Raw genomic sequence first — 11358 nt, forward strand, 5'->3', positions numbered from 1 at the left:
GGTCGTACACTGAGGTACTCGGGGATATGGAGGGGTGGAGAGTCCTAAATTTAAATATTCAGTGCCTTTGTTCGGCTGCGCCCGTCCATATCCCAAGAGTACTCCAGTGACCCCTAGTGGATGAAAAAGAAAAATGGGGACATGAAGGTAAGCATCCTTTATGTCCAGAGACGCCATAAAATCCCCCCCTTCCAGGCTTGCGATGACCGCTCTGAGCGATTCCATCTTGAACTTGAACCTTTTCAGGTATATGTTCAGGGATTTTAAATTCAATATGGGTTTGACTGAACCGTCCGGTTTCGGTACCACAAACATGGTCGAATAATAACCCTTTCCTTGTTGAAGGAGGGGAACCTTGATCAGCACCTGCTGAAGATACAATTTGTGAATTGCAGCTAACACTATTTCCCTCTCTAAGGGGGAAGCTGGCAGGGCCGATTTGAGGTATCGGTGAGGGGGCATCTCTTCGAATTCCAGCTTGTAACCCTGAGACACAATCTCTAGTGCCCAGGGATCCACCTGGGAGTGAACCCACTTGTGGCTGAAATTTCGGAGACGCGCCCCCACCGGGCCTAGCTCCGCCTGTGGAGCCCCAGCGTCATGCGGTGGATTTAGTGGAAGCCGGGGAGGACTTCTGTTCCTGGGAACTAGCTGTGTTGTGCAGCTTCTTTCCTCTGCCCCTGCCTCTGGCAAGAAAGGACGCACCTCGGACTTTCTTGCCTTTTTGTGATCGAAAGGACTGCATTTGGTAATACGGTGCTTTCTTAGGTTGTGAGGGAACATATGGCAAAAAATTTGACTTTCCAGCAGTAGCTGTGGTGACCAGGTCCGAGAGACCCTCCCCAAACAACTCCTCACCCTTGTAAGGTAAACCCTCCATGTGCCTTTTTGAGTCGGCATCGCCTGTCCATTGCCGAGTCCACAGGACCCTTCTGGCAGAAATCGACATTGCATTTATTCTAGAGCCCAGAAGGCTAATGTCTCTTTGAGCATCTCTCATATATAGGACAGCGTCTTTTATATGCCCCAGGGTCATTAATAAAGTATCCTTGTCCAAGGCATCAAGTTCCTCAGATAAGGTATCCGTCCATGCTGCTACAGCACTACACACCCAGGCCGACGCAATTGCCGGCCTTAGTAAAGTACCTGAATGTATATAATTGGACTTCAGGGTACCCTCTTGCTTTCTATCCGCAGCATCTTTTAGCGTGGCCGTATCCTGTGACGGCAGGGCTACCCTCTTGGATAAGCGTGTGAGAGCTTTGTCTACCCTAGGGGAGGATTCCAGCGTAACCTGTCCGTTGGCGGGAAAGGATACGCCATAAGCATCAGTTTGGAAATCTACAGTTTTTTATCTGGAGATTCCCAAGCCTTTTCACATAACTCATTTAGCTCATGTGAAGGGGGAAAGGTCACCACCTGCCTTTTTTCCCCATACATATGAACCCTCTTGTCAGGGACTGGGGTTTCCTCTGTGATGTGCAACACATCCTTTATTGCTATAATCATATAACGGATGGCTTTAGCCAATTTAGGCTGTAACTTTGCATCATCGCCATCGACACTGGAGTCAGAATCCGTGTCGATATCTGTGTCAACAATTTGGGATAGTGGGCGCTTCTGAGACCCAGACGGCCTCTGCGACATAGGATCAGGCATGGGCTGAGACCTCGACTGTCCTAAGGTTTCAGCTTTATCCAACCTTTTATGCAAGGAATTAACATTATCATTTAAAACCTTCCACATATCCATCCAATCAGGTATCGGCGCCGTCGGCGGCGACCCCACATTAATTTGCTCCCGCTCTGCTTCCACATAGCCTTCCTCTCAAACATGTCGACACAAGCGTACCGACACACCACACACACACACCGGGGATGCTCTTTTTGAAGACAGTTCCCCCACAAGGCCTTTTGTATGCCAGCACACACCCCAGCGCTATATGTCCCAGGAATCACACAGTAACTTAGTGTTAACCCAGTAGCTGCTGTATATAATGTTTTTGCGCCTAATTTATGTGCCCCCCCTCTCTTTTACCCTCTTCTACCGTGAATCTGCAGGGGAGAGCCTAGGGAGCTTCCTCTCAGCGGAGCTGTGGAGAGAAAATGGCGCTGGTGAGTGCTGAGGAAGAAGCCCCGCCCCCTCAGCGGCGTGCTTCTGTCCCGCGTTTCTGTGTAAAATTATGGCGGGGGCTCATGCATATATACAGTTCCCAACTGTATATATGCCCACTTTTGCAAGAGGTCTCTAATTGCTGCTCAGGGCGCCCCCCCCCCCCCCCCCTGCGCCCTGCACCCTACAGTGACCGGAGTATGTGGGTTTAATGTGGGAGCAATGGCGCACAGCTGCAGTGCTGCGCGCTACCTCAGTTTGAAGACTGGAGTCTTCTGCCGCCGATTTTGAAGTCTTCTTGCTTCTTTCACCCGGCTTCTGTCTTCCGGCTCTGCGAGGGGGACGGCGACGTGGCTCCGGGATTGGACGACAAAGGGTGAGATCCTGTGTACGATCCCTCTGGAGCTAATGGTGTCCAGTAGCCTAAGAAGCAGGACCTATCTTCAGTGAGTAGGGCTGCTTCTCTCCCCTCAGTCCCACGCTGCAGAGAGTCTGTTGCCAGCAGATCTCTCTGAAAATAAAAAAACCTAACAAAATACTTTCTTATAGCAAGCTCAGGAGAGCTCACTAAGTAGCACCCAGCTCGTCCGGGCACAGATTCAAACTGAGGTCTGGAGGAGGGACATAGAGGGAGGAGCCAGAGCACACCAGTATCCAAATTCTTTCTTAAAGTGCCCTGTCTCCTGCGGAGCCCGTCTATTCCCCATGGTCCTTACGGAGTCCCCAGCATCCACTAGGACGTTAGAGAAATCTATAATTTATCTTGTCACATGTTGCAGTTTCTATACGACTTAAGCTCTGAAACAGGATTTAGGAGTAGTCTCGGTGTGTCTCTCTCTAGATCTGAATGCTCTCATTAGAGACCAGGTTACACAGGACCTAGATATCCAGGCAGGGAGGAGAAGAAGTTGGGATCCCTGGGTCACTTACAGCTCTCTCCTCTGCTATGTAAGCTCCATCGGTATCTCATAAAACCTGATAATCCTGTGTCTCTGCCTGCACTGCATACTGTCCTTCTCGCTTTCTGGCTGCCTGGTTCTGCTGCTGCACAAGAGAGAGAGCTAGTGATGTCAGTGTGCTCTGGCCGAGGGGCCGGGGCACAGTATACCTTGCGCTCCTGCCTTAATATGGCTATGCCTGGACAGTCTTCTATATAGTAGGATACCCGATCAATTTACATTTTTATATTACTCTGCATATGTATTTGTAATGGAATGTGTCATCTTTTAATAGATTTTAAAATAAGATTTTGTGCAAGTAGGTATGCTTGTCAGGGGGTAATTTGGCACATCAGAATAATTTATGTGAACAATTTGAATGCTTTATATTCAAAACCTTTTAGTAACTGTACAAAAAAAGAGATTTATTTGATATGAGGCAGTGTCTAACAGAACACGGTAGGCATGCAAATCCAAACACCGTCTATCCTTGATCTAAACTGTGACCAATCATAGCGCCAATCCTGAAAATTAATGTTACAAGTCCAGTGTTTATTGGCCATGTATGTTTGTGCTACTAAAAGAATCAAACTTACTTGCATTCTTGAAGAAAAAACCAACCGGTACAGAACACAGCAATATAGCCAGATAGGTTAGTTCATCAGGGGACATGGTCACTCTCCTGACAATGGAATACATAAAAGAGATTGGTGAGAGAATAACCTTAGAATTGTGGAGTTACCAAGCTGAAACTTAGGGTGTGTACACACGGTGAGATATTTTCTTTCGATTTTGACTATATAGTCAAAATCGCAAGAAAAGTTAGTGCAGATCGCAAGGTAAAAGTCACCTTGCGATTCCGATTCAATCCCGATGCGCGGTCCCGCCAGGTCGGGATCGCAAGAAAAGATAGACTGTGCAGGCAAGTCAATCCTTGCTAGATCGGTGTACTATCTAGTTCATCTCACATGTCAATGACATCTCACATAAGCCAAAATCTCACATAAGCCAAAATCGTAAGCACACATAGTCCATATCTCAAGAAAAGTTAGTCAAAATCTGTGCTATCTGGGCTCCAGGAAGTTCAAGGGAAATCGCAAGTAAAAATCGGGCATAGCAAGGATCTCACCGTGTGTACACACCCTAACATCGTCAAGCTGTATACAGTGGCCCAGGGCCTTGCATGTCACCTGACTATCATAGAAGCATATAGTGGATTTGCAATGCATCATGTTCAATAACTGCTCTGGACTGTCATATACAGTTGTTTATACTTGGGCATGATATAGTATATAACCTGTGTGGCCTCTGTAACAAACTGAGAGCAAGCATAAACTGGAATTTTGTAAATTAGGAGTACTGTTCCTGTTGGCCAACCAATGGATTAACTCTCTAATCAGGCATTCCCAACCACGGTCCTCAAGGCACACCAACAGTGCAGGTTTTAGTGATATCCAGGCTTCAGCACAGATGGTTAAATCAAAATAACTGAGGTACTAATTAAGTCACCTGTGTTCAAGCCTGGATATCACTAATACCAGGACTGTTATAGGCCCTACACACTGGCCAAACCGCCGCCGAGCTGCTCGACGGCGGTTACGGCCGACAGGCGACCCGGCGGCAGGGGGCAGTGACGGGGGGAGTGAAGTTTCTTCACTCCCCCCGTCACACGGCTCCATAGAACTGCAGGCAAATATGGACGAGATCGTCCATATTGGCCTGCATGCACAGCCGACGGGACACCAGTGATGAACGAGCGCGGGGCCGCGCATCGTTCATCGCTGGTGACTACACACTGCACGATATGAACGTTATCTCGTTCATTAATGAACAAGATCGTTCATATCGTGCAGTTATGTCGGCCAGTGTGTAGGGCCCATTTGTGTGCCTTGAGGACCGTGGTTGGGAAACACTACTCTAGTCATTAATGCCACAACTTAACAGGAAGAGACTGTGCAACTTAAAATGCCTTGTCAATGACTGGTTAAATGAATAGTTTACAAGAGTATTCTTAATCCCATTGTACATGAGTCTGCTTGCATCTACAGGGAGTTAAGTGGTAGGGTAAGCATAATAGTGCTGTGCAATACTGATCATTAGCAACGGGTATGGGTCGACTCAACTTAGGTTGACATGAGCATTAGGTTGACATGGGCATTAGGTCAACATGTACTAGGTCGACAGGTGAAAAGTTTGACATGAGTTTTTGGACTTTTGTGTCGTTTTCTTTGTAAAGTGATGGGGAACCCCAAATAGCGCACCTTGTCCGCTCGCCATGCCTCGGTCAAGGTACCTCGCTCCACTACCGCTGTGCTCGACACAGGTTACTGTTCCCAATTGTGGTCTACGTGGATCGTAAAGTATGAAAAAGTCCAAAAAGTGGGGGGGGGAATGCTTAAAACTCATGTTGACCTTTTGACCTAGTAATGTCGACCTAATGCCCATGTCGACCTAATGACTGTCGCCCTAGGTTGTGTCGACCTAACGACCGTATCCCTTAGCAACAATGTGTGCACTTCACTGGAGAACTTTGTGATCCCTAGAGCAGACGATGGGCACAATACATTCAGGTACATGAACAGAGCACCATGGGGGCATAGCAAAGTGGCATGAGTCCAAGTTTCAGAATTTGGAAGTTAAACGTCAAGCAAGCATGCCAGTCAAAGAATCAGGATTGTAATACAACATTTATTTTCCATATCTGGGTTTCATTCATCAAAATTAGGGTGACATTAAAATAAACACTGTGCAAAATATTGCTGGTTTTAGAAGCGTTCCATAATTAATGGCCTAGGCTTGTTCTATGCCAGTTCCAACATAGTGTTGGGCAACTCCTCCCAGAAAACAAACCTACATCTAATATTGAAGGATTACACATGAGAGGTCATGAATGGCAGTATTTTATGTCCAGAAATCTAACATGTCCTACACCAAAGATCAGTTTATTTAGAGCAGCATTAAAGTGAATGGGGATTGCTGTAACATTGCCACACCAGAGCTTTGCTGATGCACTTTAATAAAGGACTGCACAGTGAAATCCATCTGGTTTGGCAAGGATTAGAAAACAGGGGTGTAGTATGGTATACCGGCGGTCGGGCTCCCGGCGGCCAGCATAGCGGCGCCGGCATACCGACGCTGCAGGCACGGTGGTGCGCTACGCGCGCCACGCTATCTATTCTCCCTCCAGGGGGGTCGTGGACCCCCAAGAGGGAGAAAAGCTGCCGGTATGCCAGCGGTCGGAATTCCGGCACTGGTATGCTGGTCATCGGGAGCCCGGCCACCAGCAAACTGAAGACCACCCAGAAAACAGCTATGAGCCAGAAATCATTGTTCTTTGAATGAATGGGAGACGCATACCCTTCTCACACTGCACAAATAACCCGGTATCGACCCGGTATATTGCCAGGTCGACGCAGGTCACTGTCCCAAATTCCCGGGTCACCTGACCCAATAACTCAACCCGGTAAAAAAGAAGGGTTATTCCCAGGCTATTACCGGGTCAGGTGCAGTGTGAACGGGTTTCCTGGGTCGTTGCAACCAGGTGCCCGTTCACAGCATGGAGAGAGGCGGCGCAGAGATTCTCTCATCTCCCAGCGCCACCTCTGCACCTGCCCCTGATGACACTGTGGTCTCTGCCCCTGATGGCAACCCGACCCGGCATAGGGAGAACTGGAAAGCCAGTTCTCACGGTCAACGCCAGGTCGCACCCAGGAAGGACACGTTTTCAATTCCCGGATGCGACCCGGCATTAGCGTTCTGAAAGCGGTATCACATACAAAAAGGGCCATTACATTGCAACTAGCAGTTTAAAACATACAAAAAACAAATACTGTACACTGGAGAAAAGACCTGAACAAACTATTATGAGCACTGCAGTACCACCATGTCAAGGGAGGACAGGTAAGTGACAATTTCTTATTTACTATGTTTCACCCAAAACTTTTGGGTGGAATTAACATTTAACCACTTCAGTCTAAAGGACGAATGAGAACTATCCAACACACACCTCTAAACGGCTAAGGAAGACTTGCAGCCTAAAAAGTGCCTCAGTACATGGGTGGACAAAAGCCTCAGTGGCACAGGATTGGAATTATAGTGCAATATATGCATTTCATCCCATGTCCCTGATATATCGGTTGAAATGGCAACTCAACTTCAAATGCCAGGAACAGTAGCAGCGAGATAAGAAGAGCATAGGTGCCGCAAAAGATGGCGCCGGAGCTCCTTAAGGGGGAGGGTTCGCCAGGTGGCCCACGGGCCGGCAGTATGGCGAAAGGGGGGGGGGGGGAGGTATGTCCATCCCTCCTTTCACACACCGATCAGCAGACCAGCCAGTAAAGGCAGTGGGGGCGGAGCATCTGGGAGGACCATAAAGGGAAAGAGCAGAGGGGAGGCAGCCTTTGTCCTGGAGAGTGCAGCGCTGAAAGTAAGGGCTTCGGTGCTCAGGTATGTCTGAGAACCTCGTGTGGCGGGAGAAAGCGGTGTGCAAGGCATGGTGAAGGGGGGAGCCAGCTGAGGTATGCAGATTCACCCTCGGTGAATGGACACACGCCCGGCTCCAGCCGTGGACGGTTGGGCCCGTGGGCTGCATGTCAGGCGAGCGTGATATGCACCGCAGGGGCTGGTTCCCAAGGGGGGCATTGCCGCGGTGCCTACTGGGTAGGCAGGGCACGCCCCAGGAAAAATGGAATGAGTGGATAACACATTCCGCCTTGCCCACCACTTTCCTGTCCATGCCCTGCAACCTTGTAAGGTGGTATATTAATAAAACTGTGGCCAGTGATTTTACCCAAAGTTCTGCCTACGTGTCCAAGTTATTTTAGATTAGGGTTCCGGCGCTCAGGGATGCCGGTAGGTCGGCCTCTCCCCCTTATTACTGGAGACCTTCATCAGGCCTCCACCACCCACTGATAACACCACAGCGATTTACAGACCACACCCACTGCTCACTTCTCATTGACTTTCCTTTATATTAGGCCAATATAATTAGCAATAAGATAAACAACCAACACACTGAGGTCAGCATGCACTTTGTATAGGACTACACAATATATCATCTATTAAAAGAGATGTTAGTATAAGGTTAAAAATGATTCTTATAAAACAAAGCTAAAACTAGTAAATGGGTTCAAATATTTAATGAATATTTAAAAGATGGCTGTTAGGAAAACACCTACATTCATACTCTAGCTATTACAGCTTGCTGTGACATGCAGCGCTCATTTGTGTTTCACTATACATGCAGAAGTGCTGCACTATACAAATGCAACAAATGTATGAAGTGCCACTGATTGCTAATGTTGAGGAGTCAATGGGAAGAGCTGTCAGTATTCCCCTTACCTTAGGATCAGTGCTTAGATAACACAGCTGCAGCAGACTGACTGTGGTACACTGAACCATTCATCAGCAATACAATGTAACAAGGAAATGTTCAGACTGTCCCCTCTGTCCCTGCGATGCGAGTCTCTTCCTAGTGACCTCATCCGCCCCACCCCTAACACTCAGCAATGATTGGAAGATACTTTACAGTCCTGCCTGCTGATTGGATACACGCCTGTCACTCTGCCTGTATGGGAAGGGGGGATTCGAGGAATAAGTTGTGCGTATAATATGCTGCACTTCTTAACCATTTCAGGGTTCTCATCGCGTCTACTAGGAACAATATCACAAGGCTGAAGTTAGCTTCTTATTCGACCAGCTTCTTAATCACTTCTTATTCGGCTCCAGCTTCTTATTCAGAAAATATTACATTAAAATAAATTAAATAAGGATAGATCACTAAGTTAACATTGCATAAACTTCAAATAGTGTCCCTTATACCAATTTACATTACATTTTGCATTAAACAAAAATGATTTGGGCATGAAAATGGTGGTAAAGCGGACACAGACACCAGATTTCTTCATTTTGAATAAGAAGCTGTAGTTGTGCAAGGGTTAAACAGCGTTGGTCAAAAGATTTGATACTTGAAACTCACACAGGGTATTCACTTACATATCGCTCACTTGCACAACCCTTGCACAACTACAGCTTTTTATTCAAAATGAAGAAATCTGGTGTCTGTGCCCGCTTTACCACCATTTTCATGCCCAAATGCTTGTTGGTCTAGGCAAATTGCAGGTGGGTGATATGTAAGTGACCACCCTGTGATCATACTTGCCTACCTGACCCTCTCCATGAGGGAGAAAAAGCTCTGTTCCTGGACTTTCCTGGTAATGTATGATTGCAATCACCTGTGGTGAAACGCCTTTCTTATCAATTAACTAGCTCACCACAGGTGATGGCAATCATACATTACCAGGAAAGTCCAGGAACAGAACATTTTCTCCCTCATGGAGAGGGTCAGGTAGGCAAGTATACCCTGTGTGAGTTTCAAGTGTCAAATCTTTTGACCAACGCTGTTTAACCCTTGCACAACTACAGCTTCTTATAAAAAATGAAGACATCTGGTGTCTGTGCCCGCTTTACCACCATTTTCATGCCCAAATCATTTTTGTTTAATGCAAAATGTAATGTAAATTGGTGTAAGGGACACTATTTGAAGTTTATGCAATGTTAACTTAGTGATCTATCCTTATTTTATTTTAATATAATATTTTCTTAATAAGAAGCTGGAGCCGAATAAGAAGTGAATAAGAAGCTGGCCGAATAAGAAGCTAACTTCAGCCTCGTAACAATATCGGGGTTCTATTCTTGCTTTGCTACTTTATTCTAGTTTCAGATTTATGTCTGTACTGTGTGTAAATAGCTATAAATTATACTTTCGTGTTGTAGTTGGGGGAAAAATGTGCACAAGGAAAATATATGCTGTCATTTAGCAAATTTTGGAGGATAGCATTAGATGTCCATATGTCCAGCAGTATAGTACCCATGCTTGCTGTACTGGTAGATCAGAGACATACAAGAATGTAAAGGTTGTACAAACAGAGAAAACAGAAATAAAATAAATTATACATGTAATTTGTGTTTGAGATTTATGCTGGGTACACACCAAGCGATCCGTCTTACGATATATCGGTCCAACGCAGATCGCACAGTGTTTACGCCCGATCGCACGGTTGTTTATCGCATCATCCAATCAGCTAAATGCAGCATGGAATGATACATCGCGCAGACATCCACTGCATTGTGCAGAGTTTATGGACGGCATAAGCACGTGCAGAAGCCAAAACGGGGGTGCTGCTCTGGACTTCCCCCTATGCCGGGTAACGGACTACCTCCTACACCCCTTTCTTTGTGACATAAGACTGCGCTCCTGGGCTGCCAAGTAAGTAGTCTATGTCCTGGACGGAGGGGGGTAAAGTAGATCATAATGCGGCAAGGGGGGGGGGGGGAGGGGTTGGGGAGTCCGGAGCAGCAACCCCCCTGTTGGCATCTGCGCATGCCTATGACGGATCGTGTGATGTAACGTGCCATCGCTGGTTACACACATTGGCCCTCATTCCGAGTTGTTCGCTCACTAGCAGCTTTTAGCAGCCGTGCAAACACTAAGCCGCCGCACTCTGAGAGTGTATTTTAGCTTAGCAGAAGTGCGAACGAAAGGCTCGCTGCGCTGCTACATAAAAAGATTGTGCAGTTTCTGAGCAGCTCCATACCTACTCAGCGCTTGCAATCACTTCAGACTATTTAGTTTCTGTTTTGACATCACGAACACGCCCTGCGTTCGGCCAGCCACGCCTGTGTTTCCCCATCCACGCCTGCGATTGTATCTGTGTTTTTCCACACACTCCCAGAAAATGGTCAGTTACCTCCCAGAAACGCCCACTTCATGTCAATCACTCTGCCGCCAGCAGTGCGACTGAAAAGCTTCGCTAGACCTTGTGTAAAACTACTTCGGCTCTTGTGAAAGTACGTCGCGCATGCTCAGAAGTGCCGCTTTTTTGCCTAAACGCTGCGAACGAAAACAGCTATTGAACAACTAGGAATGACCACCATTGTTTAATGTGTACCCAGCATTAGGGGCTAATTTATCAAGGAGTTTTATCATACGCAATGAGTTATAAAACTCATTGGGGGAGATTCAACTGTTTGAAAAGTCGGTTGGATGTCTGTTTTTTCCTGTTTATTATATAGGAAAAAATAGACACCCAATTGACTTTTCAAACATTTGAATCTCCCCCATTGCGTATGATGAATGGCGCTCCAGCCAATCAGCTCCCAACTATCATTTTTCAGACACATGGCAGGAGCTGAACACATGGCAGTTAGCAGCTGATTGGCTGGAGCACCATTTATCATATGCAACGAGTTTTAAAACGTTGTGTATGATAAAACTCGTTGATATATCAGGGCCTAGTTCAGACCTGAT

The 11358-nt window shown here is 46.8% G+C and overlaps 1 protein-coding gene across 1 annotated transcript in view; it reads right to left on the minus strand.

Annotated features, from left to right (window-relative positions):
* The window catches only part of MBOAT7 (membrane bound O-acyltransferase domain containing 7), a 94157-nt gene extending 85614 nt beyond the window's left edge, over positions 1–8543 (minus strand). Inside the window, exons 1-2 of the mRNA XM_063942871.1 lie at positions 8391–8543; positions 3647–3732 (exon numbers count right to left, since the gene is read on the minus strand). Of these exons, the coding sequence (XP_063798941.1) occupies positions 3647–3722 (76 nt within the window). The 5' untranslated portion in view covers positions 3723–3732; positions 8391–8543. The remainder of the gene's footprint in view (positions 1–3646; positions 3733–8390) is intronic.
* Between the last annotated feature and the right edge of the window lie 2815 nt (positions 8544–11358).

The sequence above is a fragment of the Pseudophryne corroboree genome, chromosome 10 (genome assembly GCF_028390025.1).
Source record: "Pseudophryne corroboree isolate aPseCor3 chromosome 10, aPseCor3.hap2, whole genome shotgun sequence".
Taxonomy (NCBI): Eukaryota; Metazoa; Chordata; class Amphibia; order Anura; family Myobatrachidae; genus Pseudophryne; species Pseudophryne corroboree.